This window comes from Amblyraja radiata, chromosome 6 (genome assembly GCF_010909765.2).
Source record: "Amblyraja radiata isolate CabotCenter1 chromosome 6, sAmbRad1.1.pri, whole genome shotgun sequence".
In the NCBI taxonomy this organism is placed as follows: Eukaryota; Metazoa; Chordata; class Chondrichthyes; order Rajiformes; family Rajidae; genus Amblyraja; species Amblyraja radiata.
In genome coordinates, this window is record NC_045961.1 from 26085246 (window position 1) to 26101870 (window position 16625).

At 42.2% G+C, this 16625-nt stretch overlaps 1 protein-coding gene across 3 annotated transcripts in view; it reads right to left on the minus strand.

Moving 5' to 3' along the window:
- Positions 1 to 5821: 5821 nt before the first annotated feature.
- The window catches only part of cfap300 (cilia and flagella associated protein 300), a 42932-nt gene continuing 32128 nt past the window's right edge, over positions 5822 to 16625 (minus strand). For 2 of the 3 annotated variants that reach the window (XM_033022354.1, XM_033022356.1), the window contains exons 6-7: positions 8053 to 8119; positions 5822 to 6450 (exon numbers count right to left, since the gene is read on the minus strand). In XM_033022354.1, coding sequence (XP_032878245.1) covers positions 6319 to 6450; positions 8053 to 8119 — 199 coding nt within the window. In that variant the 3' untranslated portion in view covers positions 5822 to 6318. The remainder of the gene's footprint in view (positions 6451 to 8052; positions 8120 to 16625) is intronic. The other variant, XM_033022355.1, reaches the window with a different exon arrangement.

The window sequence follows — 16625 nt, forward strand, 5'->3', positions numbered from 1 at the left end:
TTAACCGATGATTGTGCAATGTTCAATTCTGTTTGCAACCCCATTAACATTTGGTTAGTCCTTTCTTGTATGTAGGAAAATCTAGACATCATTCAGGCACTGGTAAGATTTAGGTAATATTTGCACCTCATAAATGGCTGTCAATGACCAATGAAAGAGAGAATCTGGCCAGCTACTCTTGACATTCAATGGCATTACCATCAGAAATCCATTATCATTAACATACCAGGATCATCATTGACCAGAATTTCAACTCGACATAATTGTTGTCAAAATGCGGGAGTAACTGCTCCTAAATCATATCTTGGGTGATGCGAGGGAAGAACATAGGAGAAAAGACCCACGAATTACTGATAGATAGGTGAGCTTTGATTTAATGGACAGGCTCAAAAGTGGCAGAACTGGCAATACAACATCCAATAGTCTTGTGTAGGAAGGAACTGCAGGTGCTGGTTTAAACCATAGACACAAAAAGCTGGAGTAACTCAGTGGGACCGGCAGCATCTCTGGAGAGAAGGAATGGGTGATGTTTCGGGTCGAGACCCTTCTTCAAACTGTTGTCTGGGGGGTGGGTGGGACAGAGATAGAATGTAGTCGGAGATAGTAAGACTGGTGGGAGAACTGGGAAGGGGGAGGGGACGGAGAGAGAGGGAAGTTAGAGAAGTCAATGTTCATATCGCTGACCCCAATCTGGAAATGAATCAGGATTTTCACTGTCAATGTCATGGTTGATAGGTTATTGAAAGTACAGTTCTGTATTCTAAGCATGGAATTCCCAAAGGGAATCACAATATTTCGTTGCTATGAAGTGGAAAGTGATGAAGAGGCTAAACATTCAACTTAAAATCATATGCCTTCCACTTTATATCTTCCCTTAATGTTGGCCCCCAGAAATACGAGCAGCTTCAGGACTTCACACACATGCATCCAAACATGTAAGTCGTGAACATACTGATGGATTCCAGCCGGTGAACTTGTCACTACAGTTTGCCACTGGATTCCGCATGGTGGAGCACAAACATGCTGAAATTTCACAGCAGTTACAGAGAGGAATCGGTACACAGGTTACAATCCAGAAGCTGATCAATTTCAGCGCAGATTTTGCAGCGAATGATAAAGAAATGGCAAATTACATCGTAAAATTATCTATATTTGCAATGTTTTTAATTTTTTACATATTTTCCATGTTTTTTATAATATTTTACATGTTTTAAGTGACTTTTTTTGTTTGGTAGTTATTAATTTCAATTGATTTATTTCATCTTTAATTTTTTTCGAAAGCTTGAGAATTTTGACTGAAGACATATCTGTCAGATTTTCCCAATTGTTTTGTGGGTGTGGTTTCTCTGGCTCACCTGCACGACCGGATTGCATCACATGAGGCACTTGCACCACATTGACTTTTGCCACCAACTTTAGCTATCTGATTCAGAAACACTGTAAGTACCAGTTAATGGAAAATCTGACCAACAAGCTGTGCCTCCCTGAGCAAAGTCTGGGAAAGTCTGCAGATAAAGGAATTCTTACCAGATATCCCCATGCGAGGAGATGAATATGAAGGTGAGAATAATGAACAAATCTGACAGACAAAGGGATGTAATAACACACTAACCTCTGCAGATAGCAGATCATCCTTCGCCACTCACGCCAGCCGTGATGGATTACACACCAGCGCCATCTTCCCTCCTTTCAGCTTTCCACGGGGACCATTCTCTCCATGACTCCTTAATCATCCTTTTCTCCCGTTATCTGGCACTTTCCACTGCTACCACAGGAGGTGCAACACTTGTCCCGATACTTTCTCCCTCACCATCACCTAAGGACCTGAACAGCCTTTCCGGATCCTTATTCCTCCAACAATTTTGCATTCGCTGCTTGCAATATGGCCTCTTCTACATTGGTGAAACCTAGCATAGACTAGCTGACAGTTCTGCAGATCACCTGCCCTGCTTCTGCAATGGCAATCCGAATTTCCGATTGCATTCCCCCTTCAAGTCTCTTTCCCATTTCAACACCACTTGTCTGTCTTCTGCCTTCTTCACTGCCATGGTGAGACTACACAGAACAGCACCTCATTTTCCACAAGGGTTAGCCCACAGTCCAGTAGCATAAACAATGAATTTTCTAAGATAGGTAATCTAGTCCCCCTGTGTTCCGTCTCTACTCTCACCAGTTCATCCAGGTTCTGTCTCCCTTTGTTCAACCTTTTCCATCTATCCCCCCCCCCCCCCCTTTCCCATCACCCACATACCTATCTATCTGGGTTTCTTTCCCCCGTTTCACCTTTCCTATCCCCTCCTCCACATGGTTTAATCTGCCTATCATTTGGTTCCTCCTATCATCAAGATGCCTCTCTCTTACCCCCCTCTCCCCATCACATTTCTATCTTCTCTCCACACCCTCAGTCCTGATCTGAAATGTCCACAGCTACGGCCCAACCCGTTGAGTTCGTCCAGCAGTTAGTTTTTTGCTGCTTGTGTGACTTCTGCAGCTGCAAGTGCGAAGAGATTTTCACGTCAATAGGCTGTACTGCAATCAAATGGTATTCTATTTATTGTATCAAATTCGCTCGACAAAAATTACACCTAAAATATAGATTAACATGCATAATTTCTTAACCGTGCCTTCCGATACCTTATCGTAAATTTCAGGTAGCTTATAATAAATTACATAGGTGAAAAAACCTAATTAAGTGAACAAATCCTCCATCTTTCATGGATATGTAGCTAAACTGTTCTTAGTTCATCACTGTAGATTGGTTATTGCATGTGAACCAATCATAGTAGAAATAGCATCACTAAGCCCATCTTACTGGATGATTTATACTAACACCCACTTCCTACACTGGTCGGTCTTGGAAGCCATAACGATGAACTAACAACTAACAACCTGCTGTACCGCTATAATATGTGTACAGATTAAAGATGATTTTGAACTCCAGATTGTACAGCCTGCTTATTTATAATCACCATGACAAGATGATGATGTAATGCTTGCTAAATAGTATCAGTAGAATTTGCTTTGGTGCTCTTATTGAGAGCTTCCTCAATTTATTTATTTTTAAATTAATGTGGACTATATTTTGTTTGTTGATGCAGTATTTTGAAGAAGTTGATTCATTATTGGTACTAGTGTAGATAATGGTGTGTGGGTTATAAGGTTGCAGGCACATTCAGCATACCATGAGTACATCTTCTGTAATCTATTTGCCGACAATTTCATTATTTGCCGACTATAAAAATAGCCAGTTTACTTCCATGGAGTCAGTTAAACCCACATTTGGTGTAAAGAAACAGTGTTTTTTGTTCTAGCACCGTTGTCACAGTTTTTTTTATTGTCACTCTTTGTTCAGCAATCATGTGGGATGACTTAGTCTGCCTCCCTTTTCCATACCCCAATTCTCTCAGTACAACATCAACTATTGCCATCTTTCTCAATGCCTCTCACCAACATATCTATCTGTTTCTCCTATTTTTGGGCTTTGTTTCCATCCTTGTGTTTTCAGGCTCACATTCTGCTCGCTTGATCTTTCCTGATCAACAGCCAGTGGGACCACACAGATTCTGAACTGCAGCAGGCAGATTGAAGGCTGCATACAAGACAGCATCTCACAACAAACCTTGAGTATTAGGGCATGCCAATTTGTTTCTCTGCTTATCAAAAACAAAGATTAACATTTGTTTTTCAAGTCTGTAATTCTAGCTTTATTTTCTTAATACCATACCATAAACATGTGAGATAGTAGTTCGCAAGGACACGCACTTACATCTCTATAGAATGTATACGTTTTTTTTCTTGTTAGTTCCCCAATAACATTTTACTCCTTTCATGTCACCAACCCTGAAATGATACTGTATATACTGCATTTAAAACAATTTGTAATTAATATCACTGATGTTAATGTCAGAATAAACCAGGGAAATGCTGATCAGTTAGCTTTATATCAGTGCTGGGAAGGTTATTGGAAGGGATTCTGAGGGACAAGATTTAGTTGCATTTGGAAAGGCAAGGCCTCGTTAGGGATAGTCAGCATGGCTTTGTGTGTGGGAAATCATGTATCAAAAATTTAGTTTTTTAAAGAGATGACCAAGAGGATTAATGCGGGGAGAGTGGTAGATGCTGTCTACATGGACTTTAGCAACGTTTTTGTCTAGGCCCCATATGGTAGGCTGGTCCAGAAATTTAGAACACATGGGATCCAAGATGAGCTAGACAACTAGATACAACATTGGCTTGGTGGCAGGAGTCAGAGGACATTAGTGGAGGGTTGTTTCTCAGATCAGAGGTCTGAGACCAGTGGTGCCACAGTAATCAGTGCTGGGATCTTTGTTATTTGTCCAGATCATGTTATTAATGATCTGGGTGTGAATGTAGGTGGCATGATTAGTAAATTTGCAGATGATACCAATCTTTATGCTATAATAGACAGTAAAGAAGGTTAACTAAGGTAACAACTGGATATAACTCAACTGAGAAAAGAAGCAAGGAATGGCAGATGGAAATGAACTCTACAAATATGGAGTGATGCATTTTAGGAAGTTGAACCAGGGCAAGACATATACAATGAATAGCAGGAGCCTGGGAGTGTTGTTGAACAGTGACCTGTAGATACGTATAAATTTCCATGATAAAGGAGACAGGGTGAAGAAGCCTTACGGTGTGCATGTCTTTTTGAGCTGAACATTGAGTATAAGTAGAACATTTAATTGAACGCCATATTGCAGTTATGTAAATCTGAAGTATTGTGAGCAACTCCGGCCACCACTCTATAGGAAGATGAATATAGGAAGTAAAAGGCTTTTGTTGGATGCTAACCAGCCAAAACAGATAGCCAGTGTCAGTTGTCCCTTGTAGGGGTGTCTAAAACTAGAGGGTATAGTTTTAAGATGGGAGGGAAGTTTAAGAGAATCTGAAGGGTACATTTTTCACACAAAGATTCGTTGGTATGTGGAATGAACTGCAAGTGTTGGAGGCAGGAACAGGAACATCAATTAAGGGGCCTCTGGACAGCTACTTGAATGTTGGACTGTTATGCGCCTATGGACAGTTGAGTGAGTTGGAACAATACAGATATCTGGGTGTAGATGGTTGTGCTGCTGTACTCATCTTTCCTGACCCACTTAGGCAATCATACTGTGTTTTGTTCATATGTGTGGTAACTATCTTATCTCCCGGCAGCAGGCCACATATTGCCATGGTACTATAAGAATGATGCCCAGTTAGAGGTCATTGAATCAAGAGGTCATGTTGTTTTCACTCTTTTTACACCTAATTTCTGAATCATCATAGTTGAGTTTGGAATTACGTTTAAAATGCTGGAGCTGAAATTGAGTTATTTTTATTGTCATCACATACATTCAACCTATTTCATCGTTGGTTAGAAAGCATCTTACAAATCATTAATAAAACCTCTTGGTTTCCTACCTGTTATCAAACTAGTGTGGATTCAGTTCCAATATAAACTTTGCACTTCACTTAGTGTACATAAGCTTAGGCCGCACGGTGGCGCAGCGGTAAGTTGCTGCCTTACAGCGAATGCAGATCCCGGAGACCCAGGTTCGATCCTGACTATGGGTGCTGTCTGTAAGGAGTTTATACATTCTCCCCGTGACCTGTGTGGATTTTCTCCGAGATCTTCGGTTTCCTCCCACACTCCATAGACGTACAGGTATGTAGGTTAATTGGCTTGGTAAATATAAAAATTGTCCCTAATGGGTATAGGATAGTGTTAATGTGCGGGGGTCGCTGGTTGGCGCGGACCCGGTGGGCTGCAAGGGCCTCTTTCCGCGCTGTATCTCTAAACTAAACTAAACTAAAGCAAACTTATTAAAATAAGGTTCAAAAATCTAAATTAATGCAGGCATGCAAAATTCACATCTATTTCTTATACCTTTATTAAGCAATAAATGCAAATTGATGTGATAACAAAGACAAAATATATCAATCATGTTGAAAGTCTTGAAGAGTAAATCTGAGTTACATTTACATAATAAGAGCAGAAAAAATAGTTACAGCATACCTATAATTACTAATGTACAGTATTCCAGATTATATATTTTAAAAATTATTGTAAAACAAACATGAAAAAAGATAGACTAAGAAAACTGGACAAAATTAACAACTGTGCTTGCAGGAATCTTTGAATGCGTTGTCACTTCACTTTACTGAAAATTCCAATTGTAATTAGAAAGAATGAAAGTTTCAAATTGTGGAAAAATTAATCCTTTGTTTTTCTCCTCATATTACATACTACTGTCTTCTTAGAGCATCCTCAGCTAAATTATCAATCTGTACTCATATTTCACCAAAGGTACACCATTAATTGCAGAATAACCTTCCTCCAAAGCAGTGGTATAGTACATGTACATGGCGCTTTATGGGATCCACGATCAAATAAGCAAACGTCTGTTCATGCTTCTTGGTGGAAGGATAACATGTGCCATAATCATCCTATATTTCAAAAACACAGGGGTGAGTAATTCGTATCCACATTTGTCACATATTATCAAATAAAAATAAGAAAACAGAGATATGCTGGAAGGCAGTATCAGTCCCAGAGTCATAAAGCATTCTGTATGGAAACATGCCTCATTCACAGAAGGGTCCAAACCCGACACATCATATATCCATGTTCTCCAGAGATGCTGCCTGACCTGCTGAGTTTCTAGGACTTTCTGTCCCATTTACAGTACATTTATTTAGTGCTGTCCCCTTGGCATTTAAGTGTTCATCTGTATATTTGAATCTTGTGAGCTAGTCTGCCTCAATCAATCCATTAGACATTGCATTCTAGATTCAGCTTTTGAGTGAGAATTTCTTCTCAGGTCCTCATTGCCTTTCTTGAATAAAGATACTAAATGTACTGTCCTCTAGTCATCTGGTACCTATCATGTGACCCGTGAACATTTAAAAATCACTGTCAGAGCCCCCAGCAATCTCTCTTTGCAGTACAGGAAATATTGGTTTGAACTATACATCCAATGCACTTGCAAACAAATACAGATATCACTGCTATCTTTAATGTTGGAGAAAGAAAACAAAAGAAGAAAATGAATCCTATTAGTTGGGATTACTGACAGACAAATTTAGAGATTAAGCCCAGTCTTTAATTAATTTTATTCTTCAATGAACCTGGAACATTTCTGTCATTTAAGGACAAGTAAGTGGAAGCAGAAAATTAAGTATAAACTTATGATCAAGTTCAAGGCTTCCCTCTTCTACATTGTTCACTCATGCATGGAGACAGTTCCACTACCATTTGTATGAAAATATGTTTCCCAATTTCACTTCTACATGCTAAACCATTTTAGGAGAGTGCCCATTTGTCCTTGGATTACTCAGATTTCATTGGGTCTATTCTGTTGGAATCTATAATTTTAAACACTTCGATTAATCTCTGTTCCACCAGACAATTTTAATCAAACACAACTGAAATATTAAATCATTATAATTCAACCCTTTGAGCACTGATATTACTCTTGTAAAATACATTGCGATTTTCCAGAAATAGTATAGCCTTCCTGAGATGTGGAGTAAAAGATGAATACAATAGCATTGACAGGTTCTGACTAAAGCTCTGTAATTAAAGTATATCCCCTTGCTTTCTAGCCCAATTAAAAGGAAAATATCAAGTATCAAAGGATATATCAATAGCATCTTTTGATTCTATAGTTTATTTTTAAGAAAGTATGCAGGTTTATCTGTCTTGTATCCAGACTGAATGATTTCTATCTGATGTAGTTCTGTAAATTCACTTAATCTTATGCCCTCATACACACTTTCTGATGCTCATATTAGTTAATGTATTTATTCCAGGACCAATTGTGAGCTTACATCAGAACTTATTTTAAAAGATCCAATTTGATATAGAGTGAATAATAATTTGCTGGTAACAATATTGCACAGAGCAGAGTTGCATTTAATTCTTCTATCTGCAACTCTCAACCAAATATTAACACCACTACTTTAAATTAGTTTATATTTGCATTTAAAAAGCTGATGTGCATATATTCAATGTTCATCGTAAATGGTTCCAAGAAGTTCAACACTTACACTAGCAGTAACCTTCCACACTGTAGAGATGACACGTATTCCTTTAGTTTCAGGATCTTTCTGTACACTACAAAAGAACAGTTACAGTTAATCATTTGATCCTAACTTTAGATCTGACATGTTTATGAGATCCAATAACAAAATAATTAAAATGGAATATACCAAAGAAATCATTACACTTGTCTGAATGATTCTACTCAGCAACTTAACTTTCGCTTCTGTCTCCATTGACTTAAATGAAAACTAAAACAGGAGCAGAAGTAATACAGTGCCAAAGGTAAATTAATCTTGCGAATATACAGTAGCTTGCAGGTCATAGTACAGGGCTGCCAACTCTCACGCTTTGAGCGTGAGACTCACGCCCTCAAGCAAACTCTCACGCCCTCACGCTGATCAGAAATTTCTCACGCTCAGTGGTGAGAAATTTTGTGATCAACGAAAATTTCAAAACTCGGATAAACTGCATGGTCCGCGGGTGTTGGAGAGCCGGGGCTGCGGGAGGGATGGGAGCAGAACCAGCAGCGGAAACAGATGCGGGGAGCCGGGACTGGCGAGTGTTTGCGGCGCTGTTAAGTGTTTGCGGCGCTGTCGAGTATTTGCGACGCTGACGAGTCGCTCGCTGCAGCTCTGGCCATGGAGCAGTGCAAGTCCCAGTCCGTCGGAGAGTCTCTGTGCCGAAGGGACAGACTCTCAAAGGGAGGTGGAGAGAGAGAGAGGGGGAAGGAGACAGGAAGACAGGGGGGGAGAGAGAGGGGGGAGGGGGGAGAGGGGAGCGACAGAGGGGGTGTGAATGGAGAGAGAGAAGAGGGAGAGGGTGGGAGAGAGAGGTAGGGGAGAGAGGGGGGGAAGAGAGAGAGGGAAGAGAGAGAGGGGTGAGAGGGAAGAAAGAGGGAAGAGAGAAGGGGTGGAGAGGGAGGAGAGAATGGGAGAGAGAGGGGAAGAGAGAGGGGTGGTAAAAGAGAGAGGGGGGAAGAGAGAGAGATGGGGGGGCAAAGAGAAAGAGATAGAGACAGAGGAGAAAGATAGAGGGGAGAGAGAGGCAGGGGGAGAGTGAGGTGGGAGGGAGAAATAGGGGAGAGAGGGAGAGAGATGAAAGAGAGAGGGGAGGAAGAGGGAGAGGTGAGAGGAGAGACAGAGAGAGAGGGGAGAGTGTGTAGAGAGGGGGGGAGAGAGAGAGATAGAGAGAAAGGGAGAAAGAGAGAGAGGGGGAGAGAGAGGGGGAAGAGAGAGAGAGAAGGGGAGAGAGAGAAGAAAGAGGGGAGAGGGAGAGGGGGGGGGAGAGTTAGGGGAAATACAGGGGAGAGAGAATTAGGGGAAAGAGAGGGGAGAGGGAGTTAGGAGAAAGAGAAGGGAGAGAGAGGAAGATAGGGGGAGGGGGGAGAGAGGGGACGAGAGGGGACGAGAGAGGGGGAGAGTGAGGTGGGAGGGAGAGAGCGGGAAGAGAGATAGAGGGGGGAGAGAGGGGAGGAGAGAGAGAGGGGGGGGAGAGAGAGGGGGAGAGAGAGTTAGGGGAAAGAGAGGGGAGAGTTAGGGGAAAGAGAGGGGAGAGAGTTAGGGGAAAGAGAAGGGAGAGAAAGGGAGGGGGCAGAGAGAGGAGAGAGGGGGCGAGAGAGAGGGTGAGAGTGAGGTGGGAGGGAGAGGGGGAAGAGAGAGCGGGAGAGAGAGGGGAGAGAGAGGGGGAGAGAGAGGGGAAGAGAGGAAAGAGAGGGGGGGGAGAGAGTGGGAGGGGGGAGAGAGAGAGAGGGGGAGAGAGGGGGATGAGAGTGAGGTGGGAGGGAGAGAGAGGGGAGAGAAAGAGAGGTGGAGAGAGGGGAGAGAGAGAGAGGGGGAGAGAGAGAGGGGGAGAGGGAGAGGGGGATAGAGAGGCAGGGCTGCCAACTCCCATGCATTGAGCGTGAGAATCACGCATTTCACCAAATTCTCACGCTGATCACAAATTTCTCTCGCTCTGTTGTGAGAAATTCTGTGATCAACGAAAATTTCAAAACTCATATCAACTGCATGGGCCGCGGGTGTTGGAAGCAGAAGCAGCGACGGGGACAGATGCGGATGATGAGTGGGGCTGGCGAGTCGCTCACTGCAGGTCCGGCCATGGAGCAGCCTCAGTGCAAGAGTCCCGGGCCGTCGGAGGTGTCGAAGCGTTGCGCCGCTGCCGTGAGAGTGTCTGGTGATTCAGGTGACCGGCATGGATCAGGCTGCGGCTCGGTGCATCCTGGAGGACAACCAGTGGCTGCTGGAAGTAAGTACCAAGCACTGGGTAGATACGGTGGAAGATAGTGGACTTCAAATGGGGGTGGTTTAAAGCATATATATTGCATTCAAGTGTAAGTTAAAAGACTCACTACAGTATGCACCATATTGCACAATTTCAAGCTGAAAAATGCAAATGTTCCGTACCAATGGGAGGGAGACACCTTCCTCCCCCGCCGGTCGCTATGCTCCCTCGGGTTTGGTCTCTCACAATTTCTCACTCTCAACACCCAATGTTTTGCAGCCCTGTCATAGAGCCATTGGTAATTCCTCTTTCAGGAAAGCGGATGGCTAAATATGTTCTATAATAATTCATACAAGAAAGTTAGAGTGGTCGGAAGGCGCAGCGCCAAAGACCGGGTTCGATCCTGATGATGGGTGCTATCTGTACAGAGTTTGAGCATTTGACCTATGACCACGTGGGTTTTCTCTGGATGCTCCGGTTTCCTCCCACACTCCAAAGGCATCCAGTTGCAGTACGGCGCAGTCACGGCGAGCCGAAGGGCCTGTTCCCGCGCTGTATCTCTAAAGCAGACTAAAGTGAACTGTATGCTGGAGATAGAATACAATGAGGAAAGATGAGAAGGAATACTATATGTTCAGGGAAACAACTAACTGTGGTGGTTTATCATTGTTAAATACCAAGAAAATATACAGAGGCCTTAAAAGTGATATATATATATATCACCCGTCAGATGAGGATGTTTATTGATATAGTTTCAGTGTTAAAGAAAGGAAGGATGTTCAACTGGATAAATAAGAACTCAACAAATTATTGACAGTGGAGCATGAGAAGAAAAAATGTTACCTTTTTATTTGGTAATTTTCATTGCAAAATATTAAAAAAAACTTGTACAAAAGTGACAGACAACACTTAAATATAGTAAACAAAAAAATTGTGAGGAATATCAAAGCAGCAAAACTAATTCAACAGACAGGTGTGAAGAGGGATAATCAGAAATGAAAACTGGATCATCGATTTTTGGGAATGTGCAAATAATGTGAAATATAAGAGGAGGCAAATGTTCATTTGTTTGAACACGAGTAATAAGATGCAGAAAGTGAAGCCTGCTGTGGCAGTGTATTCCATCCTTGTGAAAATTAATTGAATCAAGCTTACATTGGGTTGTATCAAGTCAATATTCATAGAAATATAGAAACATAGAAAATAGGTGCAGGAGTAGGCCATTCGGCCCTTCGATATGATCATGGCCTATTCGATATGATCATGGCTGATCATCCAACTCAGTATCTCATCCCTGCCTTCTCTCCATACCCCCCGATCCCTTTAGCCACAAGGGCCACATCTAACTCCCTCTTAAATATAGCCAATGAACTGGCCTCAACTAGCTTCTGTGGCAGAGAATTCCACAGATTCTCCACTCTCCGTATAAAAAATGATTTTCTCATCTCGGTCCTAAAAGACTTCCCTATTATCCTTAAACTGTGACCCCTAGTTCTGGATTTCCCCAACATCGGGAATAATCTTCCTGCATCTAGCCTGTCCAACCCCTTAAGAATGTTGTAAGTTTCTATAAGAACCCCCCTCAATCTTCTAAATTCTAGTGTGTACAAGCCGAGTCTATCCAGTCTTTCTTCATATGAAAGTCCTGCCATCCCAGGAATCAGTCTGGTGAACCTTCTCTGTACTCCCTCTATGGCAAGAATATATGTCCTCAGATTAGGAGACCAAAACTGTACACAATACTCCTGGTGTGGTCTCACCAAGACCCTGTACAACTGCAGTAGAACCTCCCTGCTCTTATACTCAAATCATTTTGCTATGAATGCTAACATACCATTTGCTTTCTTCACTGCCTGCTGCACCTGCATTCCTACTTTCAATGACTGGTGTACCATGACACCCAGGTCTCATTGCATCTCCCCTTTTCCTAATCGGCCACAATTCAGATAATAGTCTACTTTCCTGTTTTTGCCACCAAAGTGGATAACCTCACATTTATCCACATTATACTGCATCTGCTATGCATTTGCCCACTCACCCAACCTATCCAAGTCACCTTGCAGCCTCCTAGCATCCTCCTCACAGCTAACACTGCCCCCCAGTTTTGTGTCATCCGCAAACTTGGAGATGTTGCATTCAATTCCCTCGTCCAAATCATTAATATATATTGTAAATAGCTGGGGTCGCAGCACTGAGCCTTGCGGTACCCCACTAGTCACTGCCTGCCATTGTGAAAAGGACCCATTTACTCCTACTCTTTGCTTCCTGTCTGCCAGCCAGTTCTCTATCCACATCAATACTGAACCCCCAATACCGTGTGCTTTAAGTTTGTATACTAATCTCTTATGTGGGACCTTGTGGAAAGCCTTCTGAAAGTCCAGATATAACACATCCACTGGTTCTCCCTTATCCACTCTACTAGTTACATCCTCGAAAAATTCTATAAGATTCGTCAGACATGATTTACCTTTCATAAATCCATTCTGACTTTGTCCAATGAATTCACCACTTTCCAAATGTGCTGCTATCCCATCTTTAATAGCTGACTCCAGAATTTTCCCCACCACCGATGTTGGTCTGTAATTCCCCGTTTTCTCTCTCCCTCCCTTTTTAAAAAGTGGGGTTACATTAGCTACCCTCCAGTCCTCAGGAACTACGCCAGAATCTAAAGAGTTTTGAAAAATTATCACTAATGCATCCACTATTTCTGCAGCTACTTCCTTAAGTACTCTGGGATGCAACTTATCTGGCTCTGGGGATTTATCGGCCTTTAATCCATTCAATTTACCTAACACCACTTCCCGGCTAACCTGGATTTCACTCAGTTCCTCCATCTCATTTAACCTCCGGTCCCTTGCTATTTCTGGCATATTATTTATGTCTTCCTTAGTGAAGACAGAATCAAAGTAGTTATTCAATTGGTCTGCCATGTCCTTGTTCCCCATGATCAATTCGCCTGTTTCTCACTGCGGGACCTACATTTCTTTTAACTAATCTTTTCCTCTTCACATATCTATAAAAACTTTTGCAGTCAGTTTTTATGTTCCCTGCCAGTTTTCTTTCATAATCTATTTTCCCTTTCCTAATTAAGCCTTTTGTCCTCCTCTGCTGGACTTTGAATTTCTCCCAGTCCTCTGGTAGGCTGCTTTTTCTGGCTAATTTGTACGCTTCATCTTTTGTTTTGATACTATCACTGATTTCCCTTGTTATCCACGGATGCACTACCTTCCCTGATTTATTCTCTTGCCAAACTGGGTTGAACAATTGTTGTAGTTCATCTATGCAGTTTTTAAATGCCTTCCATTGCATATTCACCATCAACCCTTTAAGAATCATTTGCCAGTCTATCTTGGCCAATTCACGTCTCATACCCTCAAAGTCACCTTTCTTTAAGTTCAGGACCCTTGTTTCTGAATTAATAATGTCACTCTCCATCCTAATGAAGAACTCAACCATATTATGGTCACTCTTGCCCAAGGGGCCACGCACAACCAGACTGCTAACTAATCCTTCCTCATTACTCAATACCCAGTCTAGAATAGCCTGCTCTCTCGTTGGTTCCTCTCTACATGTTGGTTTAGAAAACTATCCCGCATGCATTCCAAGAAATCCTCTTCCTCAGCACCCCTGCCAATTTGATTCACCCAATCTATATGTAGATTGAAGTCACCCATTATAATAGTTTTACCTTTGTTGCACGCATTTCTAATTTCCTGTTTGATGCCATCCCCAACTCCACTACTACTGTTAGGTGGCCTGTACACAACTCCCACTAGCGTTTTCTGCCCCTTAGTGTTTCGCAGCTCTACCCATATCGATTCCACATCCTCCAAGCTAATGTCCTTCCTTTCTATTGCGTTAATCTCCTCTCTAACCAGCAACGCTACCCCGCCTCCTTTTCCTTTCTCTCTATCCCTCCTGAATATTGAATATCCCTGGATGTTCAGCTCCCAGCCTTGGTCACCCTGGAGCCATGTCTCCGTGATCCCAACTATATCATATTCATGTTGGGGGGCTATATTTTAATCATTGTTATTGCACCATTATGACTGGTACATTATATGTCCACCACGGTCCTTTAGCAAGTGTTTGATACAATTTGGCATGAAATTGAGGATTTTTTCATTTCAATACTACAGCTGAATTATGGCCTCAATGAGCTTCTGTCTCCTGGTGCAGACCTTTCCTTTCAGTCTCTCCTTGATAATTGACCACAAATTCTCAATTGGATTCAACTCGGGTGTGTTACCAGGCCAGTCCAAGTCATGTATCCCTTCTCCTGGTAACATTAGGTCACCATCTTTGATGAGTGGCATGGTGCAAGGTCTTGTTAGAATCTCCCAGATCCCTCTGGAAAAGTATTTAGCGACTCTGGCACCATCTTCTCTGTAATACATCAATACATTGCAGTGATTTCAACAACCAGGTGCAGTGGACCGACAACATAGTAGCTGAAACATCAGGATGTTTGATGAACTGGTTGATGTGGCATTTTCTCACTGGTTCTCCAACTAATCTCCAAACATGTTGGTGACAATTGGTCTGAACAAGGAAATGGGTTTCATCACTGAATAACACCTTTCTCCAATTCTCACATGTCCACCTTTATATTTTGTATTGCTTCTTGCATTGCATAATTAGAAGTTGCTTTTTCATTGTTTTTTTGACTGGCTTCACTGGAAATGAATACCTGGAGAATGAAAAACCCCACACACCCTGCCCTTGGAAGAAGGTACATGAGCCTGAGAACTGTTGCCTCCAGATTTATAAAAACTATCCTCCCCCATTAACCATATGGCTCTTGAAACACCCTGCACAACCCTAGCCATCACCGTACCTCAGCACTGAACTATTATGGACTTTGTATAAGGTTCCACTACATATTTAGGCTTGCATTATTATGGCCTAATTTACTTTGTATAATTGATATGTATATATTTCTTGTGTTGTCACATTTAATGTACCCGTATACCTGCAGCAAGTTGAACTTCATTGTTCTGGTCCTAGTGTAAATGACTCTTGACTTAGATGTTGGTACTAAGAATGGATAAGTAGATATGGCATAGTTAAACTTTTTACATCACAAACTAAAATTCTTGCCCATAGCTCTGTTAATCTGCCAACTAGTGGCACTGAAAACAGCAAAGGCCAAATCTGTAAGGGTTAAGTTCAGTTACTAATATACTGGAAGGGTTAAGTTTAATTGCTAATATTGTTTTACAATATATAACAGGTAATGCCAAAGATGAAGAGTTTAGTTTAGTTTAGAGATGCAGCACGGAAACAGGTCCCTCAGCCCAACGAGTCCGCACCGACCAGAGATCCCCGCACATTAACCTATCCTACACACAACTGGGCCAATTTACATTTATACCAAGCCAATTAACCTACAAACCTGTACGTCTTTGGAGTATGGGAGAAAACCCATGCGGTCACGGGGAGAACATACAAACTCCATACAGACAGCACCCGTAGTCGGGATCAAACCCAGGTTTCCAGGGCTGTAAGCACTGTAAGGCAGCAACTCTACCGCTATGCCACCGTGCCGCCCTTCTACTGACATTATATTAATGATTTAAATCTTTTTATTTGAATTTCACAGCAATTTGCATACATACAATGATAACAGACAGTGACAGTCAAGGCATAATTGTGCAACAGTATGTAAGCGACCCTCAAAGCCCTTACCCTTACCCACCTTCAACCCACCCGAATCAGGTCGGAACCAAACGGGGACAATCAACACTCACATACATACACATCCACACAAATATGGTAAGATAAACGAAACAAAAAGTACTAAAAAAAATAAAAAAATAAAAAGGGGGTCACTAATAACAGTAAATAAGTAAGTAATTAAATAAATAAGTGTGGGGAGGGGGGGGGGGGTTAAGGGGAGAGCAGCTGCAGTAGAGCAGCACAATGGTGGAGAGCACTCAGTCCTCTTCCAGGTCCGGGGACAAGTTGAGAGAGTTAACAAGTTCCAAGAAAGGGTTCCATGTATCTAGGAATGTCTTGGTAGAGCCTTTGAGAGAGAACCTAAGTTTTTCAAGCTTTAAATTGTAAAGCACCTCCTTAATCCAGCGGGCGTGTGTCGGGGACAGGTGAGCCTCCAGTTAAGCAAGATCAGTCTCCGGGCTAACAAGGTTGTAAAAGCTAGAACCCATTTCACCGCAACAGAGAGGTTGGTGTTGGGAGGGGTACCGAAAATGGCTGACAGTGGATTTGGAGGAATAGTCTGGCCATAGGCTCTGCTTATCAAGTCGAAAGCACTCCTCCAAAAGGCTGCTAGCTTAGGGCAAGACCAAAACATATGGCTATGGTTGGCAGGAGATTGATTACATCTGTTGCAGGTGTC